At 35.6% G+C, this 21,968-nt stretch overlaps 1 protein-coding gene across 2 annotated transcripts in view; it reads right to left on the bottom strand.

Moving 5' to 3' along the window:
* Positions 1 to 21,968, bottom strand: part of LOC124594754 (DNA-directed RNA polymerase III subunit RPC5) — a 114,827-nt gene that overhangs the window by 13,131 nt on the left and 79,728 nt on the right. For both annotated transcript variants that reach the window (XM_047133138.1, XM_047133139.1), the window contains 2 exons: positions 13,379 to 13,595; positions 11,588 to 11,790 (listed from right to left, as the gene is read on the bottom strand). In XM_047133138.1, the coding sequence (XP_046989094.1) occupies positions 11,588 to 11,790; positions 13,379 to 13,595 (420 nt within the window). The remainder of the gene's footprint in view (positions 1 to 11,587; positions 11,791 to 13,378; positions 13,596 to 21,968) is intronic.

The following is a 21,968-nucleotide window of genomic DNA, read 5'->3' as shown; positions in this document are numbered from 1 at the left end:
GCTGTTTACTCGATGGCGAGTGTTAATCGGAGACAAGAGTATCATCAGGACTGCCCAGGGAAGTGTGAAAGGACCGCTACTATTTTCTATTTAGATAAATGGTCTGGTGGACAGAGTGGGCAACAACCTGCAGTTGTTTGCTGATGGCCCTGTAGCTGTGTGGGAAGGTGCTGAAGTTGAGTGACTGTTGGAGGATTCAAGATGACTTAGACAAAACTACTGGTTAGTGTGATGAATGGCAACTAGCTCTAAATGTAGAAACATCTAAGTTAATGCAGATGAGGAAAAACAAACCTGATATGCTCAAATACAGCTTTAGTTGGCACAGTCACGTCATTTAAGTATCTGGTCATAATGTTGCACAGCAATATGAAATGGAATGAGTATGTGAGGATTATAGTAGGGAAGAGAAATGGCTGACTATGGTTTATTGTAAGAATTTTGGGAAAGTGTGGTACATTTGTAAAGGAGATTGCATGTAGGACAGCAGTGGACCTATTCTTGAGTACTGTTCCAGTGTTTGGGGTCTGTAACAGATCAGATTAATGGAAGACATTGAAGCAATTCTGAGGCAGACTGCGAGATTTGATTCTTGCAGGTTCAAACAACATGCAAGTGACACAGACATGGTTTGGAAACTCAAATGGGAATCTCTGAAGGGAAGGCAATGCTCTTTCTGAGGAACACTATTGACAAAATTTAGAGAATTGACCTTTGAAGTCAACTGCAAAATGATTCTACTGCCACCAACATACATTTTGCATAAGGATGATGAAAATAAGATACAAGAAATTAGGGCTCATATGGAGCCAATAGACAGTTGCTTTTCCCTCATTCTATTTGTGCTTGGAACAGGGCACCATCCATCAATCACTGTGCGGTAGCTTGCGGAGTATGTATGTAGATATAGATGTATCTGGCATCAGAAGCGATGGAAACAAAGCAATCACTACAGGTAGCGTGAAAAGTTGGGGCATCTGTACATGTGCTAAACTAGTTAAAAATATGTAACACAGTATAGAAAAGACTTTCAGGTGGAATTGTTGATGTGTTCTCTGAAGCAGGTTCCAAAATTTCTTCCAGTCTGATTTAGGATTACAGTCATCACAGGTCATACTATATATCCCTTAGGACACAACTGTCCTGTGTTGCAGTCTAAATTTTTGATCATTATTCTTTGGGACATAAAAAGTCAGAGTGTATCTTTAGAGATCACACATTTGCCAATTCTGTTGGAAATATTACCACATTGTTTGTTCCACATGGTCTTTATTTCTATGAATGACAGGGAGTGGCTCTACAACAGTTACCTTTCTGCTATGAGTTTTTAAAAACTCTGAGTACTCTTCAAGCCTTGCTCGTGAAACTATTTTTCAATATCCCGTTTTTCTTCAGACCACTGTTAAAAATTCTCTGTAAACCCCCCCCCCCCCCCCCCCAGATTACGCAAGGATGTGTCTTCAGCTCATACAAAACCAATTGTGACTTCGAATGAAAGTAGTTTATAGCCAGTGTGAATCATTTCATTCAAAATGTGGAAATTTGGCTGCAGTTGTCTACAATTTTAAATACCATGTTGAAGAGCTTAGCTGTGTCTGGTACCCGGTTTTCTTACACTCAGACAGACCTATCGATTGATGACCATGGAGGGAAAAGTCTTTTGCTCTTCATGTTCACAATAATAAATTTAGAAAGAATATTATCTCACATTACATTAAAAGCCTCTAAGGATATCTGCTACTACATTGGCACTTGTTTTAATCGCCAAAACAATTTTATTTATCATGTCATGAAATGTTTCAGAAGAACCCCTACATCAGATCTGTGACAAGATATAAAAAGCAATACTTCATAACAATAGAAACACATCTATTATAATAAATGTGAGGTATCGTTTTGATTCCTACTCCTTTATGTATTTCCTCACCAAGGCAGTTTGACATGATATGATGTAAGCAATTTCACCAGTGGGTGGTGTTAGTGACAGTAAAACCTGTGGCATCAACCACAACTGTTAACACACAATGATTATTAAAAAAGTAATTGCATTATATATATTGCTGATACACAAACAAAAATTATTAATAAAGGAATCATATTGTACTATCAAAACTGTAGCTGCTACATTCCAAAGCTGCTAGAATTTGAACACAGGAAGTGATACAAGGCAAACTACCTCAGTAAATTTCGACCATAACATTAAAAGCAAAATTACGTGGCAAAATCAAAAATTTCAAATAGCTTAATAAATATCAAACTTAAAAATGTGGAATGAAGGCAGTATTATAATTACAGCGAACTACTGCCATTTATAACCTAGCAGCAGGTAATTCTTGTCACATTGATATTAGTCATTACAATTGCACTACAAGAAATTGTTGGTCAATTAGTTACATGTTTCAGGGATCATTTTGCATGATAGATCATAATGATGTGAAACGAGGAATTTTAAGTACACACTGCAAATTAATTTGAACATACGATTACATTCTGAACATTTCTACTTTTTTTCCTTTCTTTTTTATTTTGTATTACAAAAAGAAAAAGATATATAGATCTGAGTTAGTAATTCCTACCCACCACCTTCTTTTATGGAATAGAAGGAGTTATCAAGGAGAAACTTTCTCAGTTTATTTTCAAATTTTACTTTGCTGTCTATCAAACATTTTATATTAAATTTGTTTGTGTGTGTGTTCGTTATTGTCTCTATCAACGTACCAATGCTTTCGTTTGGTAAATTACAGAATCTTTGTTTTTAGATATATTTTTCCCACGTGGAATGTTTCCCTCTATTATATTCAAAACATTTTATATCGCTGGATAAGTGATTAAAAATTTTGTTGCAGGATTGTGCACCCCTTTTTATTGCTAAAGATAACCTTAATGTGGAGTAACAAATGTCATTTTTCCTTCCAGTATTGTAATTACATCATTGTTTCTTTCAAACTGTAATGGATTATTTACAACCAACTTCATGAGTGAATAAATATGCTGTGAAGCAGAAGTCAGAATGCCTAACTCCTTAAACAGATGTCTATAAGATGATTGTGGGTGAGCACCAGATATAATTTTCACAGCATGTTTTTGTGCACGGAGACTCTATTAAAGATGAGTTACCCCAGAACATTATTCCATGTGACATTACTGAATGAAAACATGCAAAATACGTCAACTTAAAGATTTGTCCCTGCCCAGGATATGCAATGATTCTAAGTGCAAATGTTGCTGAACTAAGTTGTTTTATGAGTTCCAAAATGCATTTTTTCCAATTTAAATTCTCATCAATAAGGATTCCTTAAGAATTTTGAAGTCCTCACCCTATTTACTATTTCCTTGCCTTGTGTTACACTTATCATTGGTGTAGTGCCGCTAGATGAGCAGAACTGAATATGTGAAAACAGAGGGTGCGGCTAATCACAGAAAACCACTGGATGATACTTTTAAGAACTTTATTTACCATTTCTTCTATTTTGGTACGTATGTTTGCATACGAAAAAAGAACTAATTCTCCTTAGACAGAAGATTGTTTAAATATATGAGGAACAATAGTGGACATAAGATTGAACCTTGGGGAAGTCCGTGTGTGATTTCGCCTCAATCAGAATTATTTCACTGGACTCAACTGCTTGAATTACTAAGTACAACTTTCTGCATTCTTTTGGTTGGATATGATATCATCCATTGGGTGGCTATACCATCAGGCCTGTAACACATCAATTTATCTAGGAGAATACTTTGATTCACACAGTCAAATGCCTTAGAGAGATTACAGAAAATATCAACCGGAGGTATTTTTATTTACAGTTACAAATTTCTATCGAAAAGATTGTAGCTGCAGTGCTTCAATGTGCTGGAACTGGACAATGGAATACGCACGTATGGGAATATACAACACACAAATTTCAACTATCCTATTTAAATAATAGTACATGGCTGTAACAAGTGTTTAAAAACAATAGTACATGACAGTCAAAATTTCAGCCAACATACTGAAAAACAATAGTATATGACAGTCAAAATAATAAAAGATAAAAAACAAGACTTTAAAGAATGTGAAAAAGAAGGGGGCAGATGCATTTTTTATGGTTAAAGGAATAATTGACATTTATGACTCAGCATTATGTTACACTCATAACGTTGTCAATAAAAGCCACTGCAAAAAATAAATAAAAATTTTAAAAAATCGGTCAGTAGTCATTACAGTTTCGTTAACCCAAGGGATGCGACCCATACTTTAGCCAAAATGAAAGAAAGCAGTCATACCCTTGACACCACAGCAACTACAGATCACAGTGTACAGCACCAAAAAAACTGAGATATAAATTTTTCTATAGTTTCTGCAGAAAATTATTTTATTTATTTATTTATTTATTTATTTTTTTTTACATTGTGCACAGTTACAAATTTCTATTATGAAGACCATAGCTACAAAGTTTCAAGCTGCTCAAATTGAACGTAGGAATATGGCACATATTGGAATATTCAGTATGCAAGTTTTAACCAATCTATTGAAAAAGCAATGGTACCTGATAGTCAAAATACCAAAAGATCAAAAATAACCCATACAGAAAGAGAGCAGGGACATTAATTGTAAATAAAGGTGTCTGATAATTATGGTTTAGCAGCAATTTACACTTGTAACTTGTGCCTTCTGCTTGTTAAACAAGGGCTCACAATACAGCAGTCAATTAAGAATGTTATTTCTGAAATTAAAAGTGCTTGCGAATATGCTAAACTTCCTAAATGGAAACAGACCAAGACTGCCATTTAAGCTAATAGAGTGATTCACCAGGGTAAATACCAAGTGCAGACACACTACAACAATGATTGTACTATAAAATACCTCAATGTTAAGCTGGAATCAAATAATGTCCTGCTGATACATGCGGACAAGGAGAATGCTTTTGTTCTTATTCATGATGGTGACTGTATTTACAATGTTTCTTTCATGACAATGACATTTATGAAATAAAGGAAGATCTGTTGCAGAAGATCCAGGAAGATTTAAAATCCAAAATTGCATTTTGTTACTTCCTGTTTCAGAATGACGGGGATAAGAAAATAATTAGTGTGATGTATCCACAAATGCATTTCCTCTGAACGCAAATAAAGTAGACCTGATAAGTCAATTAGACTGATCATCAAGAAAAGACCCAGCCAAAGCTATAAATTGAATTAAATGTGCAACATACTGCTTAATGAGTTTTATAGTTTCAGCTATGATTACACCACCAAAACTAGTTACCATCTCACCTCCATCACTGGTGATATTAAACTTCCTGATAGAGATTCTTCAACATCATTTAACATCGTTAATTTGTATACCAATACACCAATACCTGACACCCTTTATATCATTTGTGATAATTTGATTAAATTTCAAAAAATTGAAAATTAATCATTAATGGAACTGGTCTAGCTTTCCTTCTCTGTTAATTATTTGCCTTTAAGGAGAAGTTATTTCATCAAACAAATTGCCTTGCCATGGATAACAGCCTTGCTGGCTTAATGGTGAACACATTTATTACTTTCCTTGAGAATAAATTCTTCTGTTGCTGTCTTGAAATTTCTCAAAAAATTATTCTGTACTGCAGATATATGGACAATATCAGTTTTTTTCCAATATATAAAGTACACAGCCAACTGGTTGTATAAATTTAAAGTAAAAACCTTGTCCAGGTTCCACTACCACAAAGGGTATCTTCTTCAGAAGGAAAGTCACATAAATTACATGAAATTAAAACTGGAAACATAAATTATGAGCCAAGGAGCTCATGTCTGCTCTTTTAACAAGCTGTACCTGTGTAAAAATATTTACTGTTTCCGTGGAGTATTTTATTTCATATTTTCTTCTGTTTGGCTTGAGCTCCTTACACCATTAGTGGCACTGAAATCTGCTGAAGGTTTTTATGTTAAACTTATGCAAACAGCTGGCTGTATACTTTGAATTCTGAAATTTTACATAAGGTTGCTGCCGTGTTTACAATTATTATTGTTTTATTTAAAAGTGATGAAAAAGAAATCTACAATTTTACTAAGATCTTGAATATTTTGTATCCACATATAAAGTTTCCCTCAGGGAACGAAAAAATGGATTACTAATTAACTTGAGTTCACACTTCAGAAGGCAGGTAACAAATAAGCAGTTGCAGATGTTTACTGCAAACCAAACTGCACTGATGTTATCATTAGCCAAGATTTCTGCCACTCCTTGATACCAAATTACTCTTGTTTCCATGCTATGCTTCACAGGCTTGCAATATTAAACCTTAGCCATGATGCTCGTGAACATTTTTGAAATTTATACCTATTAATACATCATTATAACGCTTTACTGAGCATTTTATAAATGTGAATACAACAACCATTTTATGTCGCTTCAACCACTGCAGAAGTTCTATAGTATCACAGCTCAAAAACTGCGGTTCTGATGTTTTTTTTTTTTGCCCCATCAGAAGTACCGGTTTGTCACCAATGACACGTTAGTTACCTTTTTATGTCTTTTTCAAATCATAAACAATACCAATATTTTAAACATTTTACTCATTTTATAGATCCATATCACATTTTATTCTTTACCTGTGTCATTTCAACTTGTAAAAATATTTGCAATATCCTTTCAAAATGTTTAAACACATTAACATTTTATTTTGCGTTTAGTCCTATGCACTGTCATCTGCAACTGTCGTGATCTCACAAATGTTTTGTTTTGTTTGGAGCAAGGTACAATATCACCATCGTTAATGAAACTGCAGTGAGTGATGGCTGGTTTGCAGTATAACACTAAGGCTGAGGACCACAATGTTACAGGTGTCACTTGGTACTAAGCTGTAATTATCAGTGGCTACCACTAACTGCTTAGGGGGCAATCGAAAAGCTTCCATTTAAGGGCATCACTGCAGTATATACACAATGTAATGTGATTCTGATGCAGGTACATAAGCACTGACATACAAGCAATAAATGCGCAAACGTGAAATATGGCAACATTATTAGCAAATGCGTCCAAACAGGCCAATGTGGTGTTATTCTTTTCTGGGTTGCCAAAGGGCGAGCTCTGACAGACATCCATCGGAGATTAAGGAATATGTATGAGGCAGCATCTCTGCTAAATACCACTGCTGTGGCATGGTGTGCCAATTTCTGTGCAATGTGCTGCTGTTTCATGATAACACATGTCCCCATATTGCAAATGTCACAACACAGAAGTTACTCCAACTCAGGTAGGACACACTGAGCACCCACCCTATCACCCTAGTGTCTCCCCATGCGATCATTACACCTTCGGTCCCTTAAAAAAGGCTTTGAGGGGTCGACAATTCCTGTTGGACGAGGAAATGCAGTACGGAGTTACAGTCTCCTTTACGCAGCACCACACAATGCTTTCCCAAACAGATATCTTCAACCTGGTGTGCCAGTGGACTGATTACTTCAACGCTCACATTGATTTTTCCTCATTGGCATACTGATTCTGGACTGTATGGCCTTCAAACAGAAATTTTTTGATTGCCATTTATAGTTAATGTTCACACTCCCTTGCTATAAGGTCTATTATTATTTTGACTATCACGTACTATTTTTTTTTCAACTGACTGACTAAAACCTGCATACTGAATTGAATAATCCCACATGCACCATATTCTTATGTTCAGTTCCAGCAGCTTGAAGTGATGTACCTATGATCCTCTTGGCAGAAATTTAAAACTGGAATGACTGTCTCATCCCAAACTGCAAAAAAAGCAATTTTCTGTAGAAATTGTTTAAACATTTATATGGTATAGTTTGTCTGGCACTGTCTTCCATAGTACTTGTGTCAGAGGAGCATCTCTACTTTGTTTCATGTAGGGTGAGGTGCAACATCCAGGTGATTAACGAAATTGCAGTGACTGATATTTTTGTAGTACAATGCAATGACTGATGAGCATGATGTAATGGGTGTAGCTTAATACCAAGTCATACAATGGTTTAAATAGGTTAGTTGAAATTTGCATGTTGAATATTGACATTTGTGCTGTATTATAAAGTTCAGTTTTAGCAGAATGAAGTGTGAAGAGCTGCAGCTACAATCTTTTTGGTAGAAATTTGTAATTGCAATTACCGACAACTTTTGTAGTATAATTGTAATGATCAATCCTGATGTGAAACGCACTAACTGCTACTAGGCCATAAATCACAATGGTTCCTTGTAATTCCAATAAACATCCCAGCTTCCTTCCTTCCACGTTTACATTTATTAAGCAATTTGTGATTAATCAAACAATGGAAAATCCAGGATGGACTGTAATAATATTATGAGAAGGAAAGTTGCCACTCACCACATAGCAGAGATCTTGAGTTACAGTTAGGCACAACAAAAAGATTTTTTATTTTATCATGTAATTTTGCTTTTAATGTTTTGTTATGTACTGAACACCTTATGTCACTTCCCATGTACCACTTCTAGCAGCTTCGGAATGTAGCAGCTACTGCCTTGTCCATACAATATGTTTCTTTTAACAACAATATTCATTTACATGTCAGTAAGATATATAGCATAATTACTTTCTTAATAAGCATTGTGTCATACTAGTTATTGTGGATGTCACTGGTGCTGATATCAAGAATGTCACTGACTGGCAAAACTGTTTAGCTTGCACCATGTCAAACTGCCTGTCAGTTTGAGAACTGATTGTGTTAGAGACTGGAGTAGGAAGTGACAAGATATTTTATACTGGTTTTATTAGGTAAACATTTCTCAGCTTCACTGTGTTGTGCAATGTATTCCTTTTAATATCTTATATTTAGGAAAAAGAAAAAATTGTTTTATTTTAAGATCAAATTCTGTATTATTTTTTGCCACATTTGGTGCTACTGGTGCTATTCTTTGCCAATTTCAGAGCTATGTTGTGGCAAAATTCGTTTTTTGCCCATTTTGTTGTTTTTTTCTGCCAAATTTGATGATTTTTTTTTCTCAAATTCGGTGTTTTTGCTCTACTTTGGTGTTATTTTTTGCCAATTTTTATGTATTTTATTGCCAAACTTGGTTATATTTTGTTTGTTAAATTCAATGTTATTTTTGTCATCATCAATGCTATCTGTTGCCAAATTCTATACTTTTTTTCCCAAAGTCGCCATTTTTTGACAATTTTTCCATTATTTGTTTGCCAATTTTAGTATTATATTTTTCAGTTTTCATTGTTTATTTTCATCCAATGTTAGAGCTAATAACTGATAATTTCTGTATCATTTTATGTCCATTTCAGTGTTCCTTTTACTGGTTTTGGAGGTATTTTGTGCTGATTTTGATGTTTTTATGCCTATTTTCTTGAGAATTTTCATCTATTTTTTGCCAATTTCAGTGCTATTTTATGCCAATTTTTGTGTTATGTTTTGCCAATTTTGGTGCTTTGTTTTGCCAGTGTTAGTATTACTTTTCTTCCTTTTTTGTAATTTTTTTTCGTTCCAATTTTTGTGCTTTTTGTCGATTTCAGTTTTGCCAATGTGTGTTACTTTTAGCCAGTTTTTGAGCTACTTCTTTTTGCCAATTTTGGAGCTATTTTCTGGCCAAATTTGGTGCTGTTTTGACATCATACCATAGCCTGTTACGTGGGAAATAAGCTGCAATTGTAAGATTATGCACAAACCTCATCCCTGAGGAGAAAAGAAGGCAAAATGCAATTTCAATGTTCAATACCTATCAGTTACAAATATTGGTAATCCGTTGTCCTCAAATTTATAGTATATTCTGTATGACAAACTGACAAATTTTATGATATTTCATAAAAATCTCCAATTTCATGTTATTTTGCAAGTAAAAGCCAATTTTACGTTATTGTATTCACAAAATTTTCATATTCTGTTTTATGACACAGAACTGATGTTGGGGTTCCCTCTTAACGCATCATAAGATGATAAATTATTTTTGTGATCAACAGAAGTGTTTTGCCATACACTGTTTTCTGATAGACAGTTTTTGTTGAATATATTGACAAAAATTGCATTTCATTAAATGAAATGGGTGCTTTTTAAAAACAAGCACAGATCTTTCTGCCTGGCATAGTAAAAATAACTTAATTTTATCCACAAATAATCAGAAATTGATTACAGCTGTAACAATCATTAGTACATAAGTTTTTAGGTAAGACAAAAGCTATAAGCGATTTCAGCTATTTCCATCGACTTTGTTTCAGTTGCAGTTAGTAGTAACACTTAGTTAACACGTCGTAAAACAGAAACAGTAAGCAGTAACAGGAAGTTACATTGCTTGAAAAAAAAATTAAGCTTGGCCTTTTCACCTCGAGACCAGATCAGACCACATAATCAGGAAAAGGGAGGGGGGAGGGGCGGCTGGAGGGAGTGAGTGAGTAAGTGAGTTATGTCCAGCTTTATCACAGTCTTGTAGTTAATATTTTAATATTACTTTATTTACTATAAAGCACCGTTTCATATTATAAAAGAAAAAGATCAAATTTACAAAAGAAATGTATGCTGTATCCTGAAGATTAGCTTAGGCATGCATAAAAGTAGATGCATGTACCCACAGGAGTATGAATACTCATGTGGGAGAATAAAAATCATTCACAAAAATATTAAGAACAGCAGACATAAAGAAGGAAAAGTGAGAAGAAATGGTTCCTGTGGAGGTCAAAACACAAATCATAAGATACTGCATTAGTGCTCAAAGGGGGGGAGGAAGATGGGGCAGGAGCACACACAGGGGACTCAAGGATCAGCTGAATGGCATGCTATTTCAACAGTTGCTTCACAACCCACCAATACCAACCACCAACTTAAAAGCATATCTAACTGGGCAGATGGAAAACTGATCATGTGCCACATTTCGTCCTATTATCCTACCGGTCTCAACTGCCACTTACCCTGAGCCTCCGTCTACCTCTATTCTCTTCCCAACCACTTAAAAAAATAAATAAAGGCTGCCCCCATTGTCTAGTGAACCACTTGATCCTGCCCTTGTCCTACTGCATGCGATCATTAATTTCACACCAATCTCTACCACTTACTGTAATTTCCCGTTTCATTATCTTCCTTAAGCCTCATGCGTGCACACAAACTGAATTAAAGAAAATGTCGCTGCAAATGACAGATCATGTACAGCATGCAAGAAAGGAGCCAGAAGTAACAATATTACTGCTCCTTACTCAGAAGGAGTCAAAGTTCCGAAAACCACAGTGCTCTGTGTCGTGACATAATGTTTCTCTGGACCTCACCAGACTTCTGCTGAATTTTACGAGGACAAAATAAAGTTGCCATTTTTTTCTCACTCTGCAGTTATTCACCAGCAACTTCTTTTTCTTTTTATTACTACTACTTTAAGACTTCTGTATACAGGGCTTTAGTTTAACTAATACAAGCTTATCTTTCTACCTTAAATGAAAGATGATGACTTTTGCCTGGACTTCCCATTTGCCCTCACATAAGCCCCTGCTCATGTGAATAGAAAATATATTGCCAGCAGTAGACTTACACTTTTCTTACAAATTTCTTCCTTTGAATGAAACCTTTTACAACTAAACATAAATTCTGAATTACATTTGTAGTCAGGAAAGTGACTTTTGCACCTTATCTAACACTGTACTGTTTTACTTACAATATAGTCACGAGCCCGACACATCACTTCTGCAGGAACTTTGCCCGATGCACTGAAACTATCCTTTGGATACAGCAAGTCACTGCGTACCACCCAATTTCCTCTGACTAACACAGCACACTGCTGTATGGCACGCAGCAGACCAGCCACATCACTCTCTTGACCCAATAGCGACAGCAGCTGTGAGAACTGTACTATTTTTGCTGCAATATTATGGAACATACTGTAATGAACTCTAGTATACAGAAGCAGAAGATTACAAAATATGTTATCTAATACTAACTTAATCTTGGTCATTCAAGACAAATTGATATAGGCGAAGGAATTGCATCTTGTGCACTTTTTTTTTTTTTTTTTTTTTATTTTTTATTTTTTACTGCCATACCAGACAAAGTAATTGGTTTTTAATGTGTTTATTTAACTATTTTATTACTTGACTGATTTTCCATTAAATGAATCGCAATGCATGATCAATTTAGGCAGTATCATAAAGGAAATTTTTCAAAGTGTTGTATTTGGCTCAAGGTACATTGTGGTCTTGTACCATGATGTACAGCTTAAAGAAAGAAGACAAGTCACATATTATGAAAATACTTTATTGAACATAAACACATGGCTAATAAACTGAATATCCAAATAACACACACAAAAGTAGTTTTTCTGGTTAAAAAATTAGGTCTAAAAATTAATGTTAATAAACATTCAAATGCAATAAATTATTTTATTATTTTAAGCCCATGTAGCATTTCTATATCTTTAATCTGTACCGCCATACTGTAAATGTCTAACAAAGTACCATGGGCCATGATCATGGTGCAATATCACCAAATGGATCTAAGTGCAATTTTCAAAAAAATGGTTCAAATGGCTCTGAGCACTATGGGACTCAACTGCTGAGGTCATTAGTCCCCTAGAACTTAGAACTAGTTAAACCTAACTAACCTAAGGACATCACAAACATCCATGCCCGAGGCAGGATTCGAACCTGCGACCGTAGCGGTCTTGCGGTTCCAGACTGCAGCGCCTTTAACCGCACGGCCACTTCGGCCGGCCTAAGTGCAATTTTCATCCCACTTCAATAAATGGTGAATATAACCTAAAATAATAAATTTACATCATGGTTTCTAGAGAAATGTCTGTTATAATCATTAGCCACATAGGTTTAATTTTATTTGTGCACATATAGCTGGAATAACAATGAATTAAGAACAGAAGAACTTACTTTTAGATTAAAAAGTAATCATACATGTAAGGAAACTGAAACAATTGCTCCTTGCTCCTGTAATAACAGCTGGCTATACTCATGCCATAATAGGTAACTTTTGGTGTGAACAGGACTTAAGTTAGAGAGTAAACACCAGAGATATAAGACTGACTACAAGCCTCTACCCTAATAATTTTTGATTTTTCTGTCTTAAAGAATGCAATTACTATTGGCAAAAATGTAAACTCTGTAGTGCACTGTCATGTAGAACCCATTTGTGAAACGAGGCTCGAAAACTGCAGAACCTGTTTTGACAATATATATTAGCATGCCTCATGTGATCCTGTCAGATAATCATAACACAATGTTTCACCAATGAAACCAACACAGTAAGTCTCTAAAATAATACCATGGAGAGGCTAGAAACTCGTATTTTACACAACTTCAAAGTATAACCCAAAAAACCATAATTTTGTAACATCTACATATCTGTTTCCCCAATCATTCTAATATTATAATGTAGATTTAATGTTGTCTAAATAATGAGTGAGACAGAGAAGATATTACAAATACTTAGTAGCACTTACCTCGTAATAACAGCTGCCTAACCTGATCTACAATTGGCAACTGTTTCAACTGAACAAGAGACAAAGCCTCTGAAGTCACTTGCCGCTGTTTCTGATATTCTTCCTGCACAGGAGGTGGAACTAGTAAGCGAGTGTAATCACTTCTTGCCAAGCTCATCTGTGCAGTATCACCAGCACTTGTCAAAGCAGGTTCACAGTAAAGGTGAGCTTTCTCCAACTGTAACAGTCAGACAGTAATAAAAATTGTGTCAGTCTATATATAACACAAAGCACGACAACCACATCCATGTTATAAACAGCAACATATATTTAGTTACTATTTCCATTGCTAAAAAAATTGCATTTATGAAATTTCACTGTTAAACATTTAATGAATGGTAACTGTTCATGATCTAATTAAACTCAGAAATCTGATTGCTACATGGACTGAAACCATTAGGTGTATCAGGAATTAAAGATGTCAGATTTTTGGTGTAAATTCTTTATTGATACACTCAACACTCTTAGTTGTTAGATAGACCTGTATTTAGGAAAAAATTAAACTCTATTTTCATCACATTATTTTGGCTATCCATAACACAATGTAAAACTGCAATAAAATATCAATTATACAGGGTGTTTCAAAAAGAGTGACCTAACATTGATAAAAACATACTACAAACATTGGATGAACTGCGAAATGCTCACAGAATCTTAAAGCTAGCTATGCTATTACAAATGCTCTGTGTGTCCATCACAGCAGCATCACTAACAAAATCTAAGTGATAGCTAAAATGCATCAACTTGTACAGAAATTATTGTGGCTGTTATCCAGTTCTTCACTTCTTCTATGTCACAAGGCGAAGGGGAGACGAACAACTTCCCTTCACATATCTCCACAACAAAAAATTGCATGGGGTCATGTCTGGTGATCTTGGAGGCCAAGACTGCAGGGTAGCGTCTTAGAGGTTAAGAATGAAGGGCAGCATCTTGGGGCCCCCTGCAACCTATCCAGTGTTAAGGCAGAGTGTCATGGAGAAACTGACATACGTGTTGTGCCATTGTGATAAGAGCTCCATCCTGTTGGAAAATGAAGTTATCAGAATCCTCCTGAAGTTGTGGAAAAAGCCAATTCTGCAGCATTTGAAGATAACTCATTCCAGTCACTGTGATTTTCTCAATAAAGAAAAGACCACACACATTTTTCTTGTGGGGATATGTGAAGAAAAGCGTGTTCATCTCACTTTTACCTCGTGACACAAAACAGAATAACAGCCGCCATAACTTCTGTAAAAGTAGATACATTGGTAAACTTTATGATGAATTTAGCTGTCATCTAAGATGCTGTTCATGCTGCTGCTGCTGGCCACACAGTGTGTCTGTAACAGCATAGCTAAAACTTTAAGACTCTGTGAGTATTTTGTAATTCATCCTGTTTTTAGTATGTTTTTACTGATAAATAAGTTTTGGGATCAGGTCATTCTTTTTAAAACACCATGTACAATTTAATTTAGCAACAGTCCATGTAGCTGAAGTCCATCAAATATTACAGTTTCTGTCTATTTCTCTAGTAACATACTATCTGTAGTAGTCAATGCCACCCCTCCCACTCCCTACCAAATTTGTAACTAAAACTTAGTTATTGCTGGACCTCATTTTCAAATGCTTTTTGTGAGACACTTAAATTTTTGATTGATTAATATTTTATGTGGCGAAATATAATCCCAAACATGATACTGAGGGACTGATGACATAGTCGTTTGATCCCTTTATTAATCCAACCAGCCAGCCAGCCAGCCAACTTGATACTGAAGAAGCATTTCTTTACTTTTTAATTTTTCCAGCTATCCCTGGTAACATGGTTTCTCCTCTTAGCTTGTAATAACAGCTGCCTAGCCTGTTAAAATAATGACCATAGTTTCAAATGAATAATAGGAAATGCATCAAATTTTACTTACTACTGTTCATTACAGAGAAGAATGCAAGGAGAAATGTGTGCTTTAAGGACAGCTAGAGGGAAGTAGGCGGGATATGAACAATTTCTGTAGTGAGAGTTTGGATAAACGGAAAATGCCAGTTGGTAAAAAGGCCCTTAGAAAAATATTCTTTGACAGTTCTATTTAGAATGTTGGCATGGATCATCCTGAAGACTGTCAATGTTGTTGCAAAATTTGAGATAACTAGAAAATTAATAATACAAAAATTATGATGTTAGGAAATGGTAATGGGAGATATGTAGGAACACAACTGCAAGAGCCATTAGATAGGGAGTATCAAATCACCAGTATTTTTGTGTGCAGCACAGTAATCAAGCCAGGTGATGGAAGATAGTGGCACTGAGTCGCAATAAGCAAGCATGAAATGTTTTGGTAAAGGTTCAGCTTATAATGTAAGCACTCTTTTGCACTACATGTCAGCCTATGCGGCTCTTACTTCTATACAGATAAAACTTCGGTTGATTTAACTCTTTATTCTGTGAATCATTACAAAGACAACTGAAGTAAAATGGAACTCTCTCCACAGAGAAAATAAATAAGAAAACATATTATAGCTCGACGTGTCACGGAGTAACCAACAATGTCCACTGTACATTTCCATTACGTCACTGGTGCTTCCTACACTGGCTGTAAAGCAGAGTTCCAGGCACATATGGGCATATGTATTTTATTATCCTGCCTGGCCAAGAGCACTTCTCTGAGAATGGTGTCTTCTCCGTCATAATCATCTTCTGTGTGGAGCTTGGTGTGCTCCTTCCTGGGGCTGTCATCTCTTCTTGAGTTTGTTGTCACACAGGTGCCATTTCTTCTGTTTGTTTCTGCTCAATGGAGATAGTTTGTTGCTTTCCATCATGGTATATTTGCAATGTATACTCATTTCTTGCCAAAATTTTAAACTGTCTATATATGGTGGCTGAATGGGTGATTGTACAGCACTTGTTTGCAACCAGACAGTTTCTTAGCTCGTAAGTACGAACAATGTATTTGTGCCACAACAAGAACCTAGTGTTAAGAGTGGCTTCGCCATGTGATTATATGCCTGCTGAGATACCTACAGCATGTCACTCGCTGTCTCATCATCTGGTAGTTCTGTGAAGAATTCTGCTGGTAGTTTCAGCATCTCTCCATAAACTATTCAACAATGGAGGTGTCTAGTTCTCGCATACATGTTATTCTGAGGCCTAGCAGCACTAACTGCAACGCTGAATTCCAGCTGTCCTTATGACACATCAAGGCTGCCTTTAGCATCCTGTGCCACCGCTCAACCATGCCGTTGCTCACTGGGTGATACACAGTAGTATGGTGTGTCAAAAACCACCTAGTTTGAGCAATTCTAGGAACAACATTGATTCAAATTATTGCTTTTGAGCAGTCATATTGTACAGCAGGTACCTGAAGCACGCAATTTATTATGGCAAACGTACTTGTTACAGTCTCCGCTGAGATGTCTGACAGTGGTGATGCTTCCACTCATCTTGTATAATGATCCACTGCAATCAGTAAGTATTTGTACACTTCGGAAGGTGGTAATGGGCACACAATATCTACGTGCATGTGTGAGAATCTCTTCGTAGTCAGCAGAAACTCTCCGATTACTCTGTGTACGTGTCATTCAGTCTTCCTTCTTTACCCAACTGTGACAATCATTGTTTTATGCCTAGTCAGTCTAAACGATTTGTCATAAGCTTTAAACTTGATTCAACCTGTGGATACTGTCAAAAACAACCTTCGGTAGCTCTACTGGGATGAAAGGCAGGGGTCTATCCTTGAATACGTCGCACTATATTTTAACATTTGTGACCACTCGTGCTAATTTCAATTGTCATTTCTGTAGGTTACAACCACTGCTTTCACCAACCTGACAACTGAGCCATTCACTTATTGTGTTATAGTGTCACATACATTAAACCCACTTCACTGACAATCCCTCAAAGATGTCTACAATATTCTGACAGTGTCCTATCCCTTACTTGTTCCCCCTTGCACATTTGCCATATGTGTTGATTCAACAGTTTACACATTCACCTAATTAAGACATTTTTTTATTATTGTTTATGGTCATTCTGCTCAAGACCAGAGTATCACTTCCTCTCCTCTTGCTGTTGCCCTAGCATCAAGCGCATTCACTGTCATTGCAAACTTCGTGTGCTTGCCAATGATCTTGTTCTGGACAAATATGTGTTTAATTATCACGAACCAGAGTACTGGTTTTTCTGGTATGAACTGTGATGTCTGTACTTTCATCTGTTGTTTGTTTTTCACCATGTGCTAATCCTTGGAGTAGTTTGCATCTCTAACATCAATTTAAGTTCTTTAAGTTGTTTCAGGAGCCTTGCTAAATACATGTCCTCAATCTTCTATAAAGCCTCTGGACTCTATAATCTCTACTGCCTGTGAATACTACTATATTTTTACCATTAGTTCTCTGGGTCACCACTTTATGCAGCTCTTATATCAACTTACCTACAGATAAAACTTTGGCTGATCTAACTCTTTATTTTACAAATCAAATTACAAAGACAAGTGAAGTAAAGTGCAAACAAATGAAACTCACTCTGTCCAGAAAACAAAGAATAAACATATGATGGTTAGACATTTGTCATGGAAAACCACCTATGTCCACTATACGTTTCCACTAAATTGCTGGTGGTTCCTACAATGTCATCAAAAACTGTCACTTTTTCTTAAGCTCAACGTCATTTTTATCAATGGTTATCATAAATTTTCTAACAATGACTTGTCTAATATTGTTACTAAGAATACTGTAGTAATCAGTTTCATTTCATGTTTTTTGCAAGGTGAAACCTGCTTTAACTGAATATCTGTAGTACTTACTTCAGCTTATCAACCAACGCACATTGCTACTATGCTGTTCAGTTTGGCAAAAGAAAGTACTGCTTCTTTAACTGTTCATCAGTTCTTTTAATGCTGCAGTTTGTGTGTTTTTCCATTTCCCCGGTAGAAAAATTAGTATTATGGGTGATCAATGTGGATATTGCCTTCAGTTAGTCAGCCTGGGAATAAAATACGAGGCGTGAGTCCCTACGGCAGTGGTCAGCAAACTCATTAGTCAAGAGAGCCATTTATTAACAGTTCAATGCTGGAAATTTTTTGAGAGTCAAATTTTTCGAATATAAACTATACAGGTACACTGATGGTTATCAACTTAATTAGGATCCTCTTAAGCTAGCTTTTACAAAAATCTCCTCCATCTGGAGTGAAGTACATTCACTGAGATCAACCCATTCCAACATACCCATCCACACTTTACATTCGTATACTCATTTCGTCTACCTCCTTTTGCTCATCCTCTCTGTATATCCAAACAGTCTCACCATACTTTTCTCAATACTTGATACTATTTGTCCTTTCACTCCACAATGCTCCCAAAAATTAACTTAAGAAACATTACTTAAAGTTTTGAGTCTTAGTTAAACTCTAGGTGCACTGAATAACACCTGCTCTCATACTTAATCACGATATTATTTATTGATAAAATTATATAGTAAGGCATCCACAAACTTAAATCCCAACACTGACTGACAAATACTAATGTGAACTATGACCTTGCATCTCCTTGGAAAGGTTGGGTAATTTTTGGTAAGATTCCAGATTCTCAGCAATAAGACCATTTCTCAGTTTATTCTTCATAGTTGAAAATGATAGTTTGCATGAATATGTAGACCCGAATACGGAAAGAACAGCAAATGCTATTTTTTTCCTTTGACTTACGACAGGAATAATGTTTCAGGTGTCAAAAATCAACATATCTTCACTTCAGAGCACTCACCTAAAAATAAAAACACAAACACCTACCGAGCATTTAAAAACTGAATTAAGGAAAGCAGCCATATCTACCAGTATTTTCATCTATTGTTGTACAAGCTTATATTTATTTGTCCCTGTCATTGTCTGTTGATGTATTTCTGATTCATTATTAATATAATTATTTTCTTTCACCTGATGGCACCTATTTTTCCACACTTCATGTGAAACAGTTCCAGAATCTCCATCAGAATACACATTTCTTCTGCTGCTTTGCATTGCATGAAAATCAGCAAGTTAAAAATTATCTCATATGCCAGACTTAGAGGCATTATTCATCCCTCACTTTTGAAGACACTGTCACAAGCAGAAAAAGTCATGCGGGTGGTAGCAAATGGAAGCAGTCTGAGTCATGTACACCGCCACCTAACATCGCTTCTTGCCCAAGCCGAAAAGCTACTTCTGTGTACTACTTTGTAGATGAGCCACACTCATGGTGCCAAAGAGCCACATGTGGCTCGCAAGCCACAGTTTGCCGACCACTGCCCTAGGGTGATTGTTCAGAAGTTAACAAAGTACTCAATGAGGTTTTCTCATGGAACTGTAAATTATGGAGGCACATTTAGAGGATCACGAACAAGAAAGTAAGAATCAATACTAGTCACATAGTACATTTGAAAAAATAAATCCTATGAAGCTGATGTTGAGATTTTAAAGTCATATACTTTGTAGTGTGCAACTATTGCCATTAACAATGCTGCCTTTTCCAACTTAAGCATTTCAGTATATTTACATTAGCTATATTTCAATATATTCAAACAATTGTGTTTCTTTCTCTGTTTCATGTGGAATTAACAGCATCCTGACAGTGCGGTACTGTGTTTCTCAACTGACACACAGCTTTGCAGTGCCACTCACTAAATGTTTCAGCCAACAGCAGCAGGCAGTTATTGTCAAGAGTCTCATTATATTAATAATTAACCAAATGGAATTTAAAAGCACTGTAACTGGTACTATGTAATTCAAGTCACAAAATGGTTATTTCTCATCTAACTGTCAAAAGAGAACACTGTCTGGCATAGCATACAGTCTTTGTATTAATTCAGATATATATAGATAAGTCAGTATATGTAGTGTTTAAATTGTGGATAAAAAAAGAGATTTAAGACTATGATTTTTTTATTATTGGTGAATAATTACATTTATTTCACCTCAACTTCATAGGAAAACATTAGTATTTTAACAATTAAACCAAACCAATCAGCATAAAATATATTCAAAGTTGTACATTTAAAGAAAATAATCTGTGATATTTATAGCAGAAATAAATGGTAATGATCTTTGATTGAGTCGCTAACTAATATTGTTTATAGTATTGATAACAAAACAAGGGATTTACTCATACTACAAGTCTCTAATCTTCTGCATTAGGGCATAAACATAAACCTGCAAAACATGCAACTGGAAAACAATTAATAAACATCAATAAAATTGCTGCAAATTATTTATCATAATTTTTGTAGTTTCTTTGTTTGTCTACAAAGTTCAAAGTGGTTACAATAATTGAATTTTCAAACGTTGCTTAATGAAAATTAAATAAAGTAACAGTTAGGGTAATATAGAGGGAACAATGCAAGTTCTTGAGATTTGTGCAAGCAGCAGGGCATCGTGTTCAAACTATTTACAAGTCGCTTGAAATCTTTCACAAATTGTGTAACTAGTGCAATCAAAATAGTTTGTAAAAAGGGGGAAATTTTTGCAATTGCCAGAAAAAGTAAAGATCCAGTATTGTAAGTATTTTACAAGAATTAATACAGTATATGAAACGAAGTTATTAAATACGCTCAGAAAGTTAAAATGGTGTGGCTTGGTGGCTGAATGGTGAAATATCAGACTAGCGATAAAAAGCTTTCAAGTTTGATCTCCTCCTCAGCCCATGAATTTTTATCTGACAGTTTTCACTTCTTTCACCTCAGGTAATGTAAGTTAATGTGAAAAATGCCGAATTCCATTGCGGTTCATAATCTGTGTTAAACTGTAGGTGTCCCAATAACTGTCAAAGTTCAAAGGAAACAGCGGCATAGTATCTGTAATAGGACTGTGTGTAGTAAAACATTGTGATGTTGAAACCAACCTTCAGGTAAATGACAGCATTACCCTCTTTATGATTAATACTGTTTTGACTGTTATACAGTGGAACCAGCCAATGTACAAGACACAAAAACAATTAATCTCAATGATTAGACTGTATCTCATAATTTTAAAAAATAGAAATTATTTTGTAAACAATCGAACATGCAGGATGCAATAATGAGAATATTATGAAAATGATAGATTGCTACTCACCATAGTGGGGATGTTGAGACATAGACAGGCACTACAAAAAGAGGCCACTGTCTCTGACCACCACGTGCGTGCGTGTGCGTGTGCGTGTGTGTGTGTGTGTGTGTGTGTGTGTGTGTGTGTGTTGTCTACTTTAGAAGAAGGTGTTTTGGCCAAAAGCTTACACGTTGAGCAGCCTTTCTGCTGTGCCTGTCTGCGGCTCAACATCTCCATATATGGTGAGTAGCGACCATACTTTCCTTCTCAAAGTACTGAATATATTTTTAACAATTTCTTCATATGTGTGATCACGGCATCGGTAGTTGATGAATAACTGCTTATGATATTTTAATTTTATCTACACAGCTACAAAAATACACATTTATTTTACCCATTTTTTCATAAGCTACTGAGGTGTGACTTGTACTTATTACAGTTTTGTCAGTTTTCTGCTTACATCTGGATATGTCAGTTATATGCACATTTATCAGGTATTCCTGCCTTCGGTACTGATCTACCTTCACTTT

The sequence above is a fragment of the Schistocerca americana genome, chromosome 2 (genome assembly GCF_021461395.2).
Source record: "Schistocerca americana isolate TAMUIC-IGC-003095 chromosome 2, iqSchAmer2.1, whole genome shotgun sequence".
NCBI classification, from domain to species: domain Eukaryota; kingdom Metazoa; phylum Arthropoda; class Insecta; order Orthoptera; family Acrididae; genus Schistocerca; species Schistocerca americana.
Note: the sequence above shows the minus strand (reverse complement) of the source record. Positions and strands in the feature narration are given on the sequence as shown.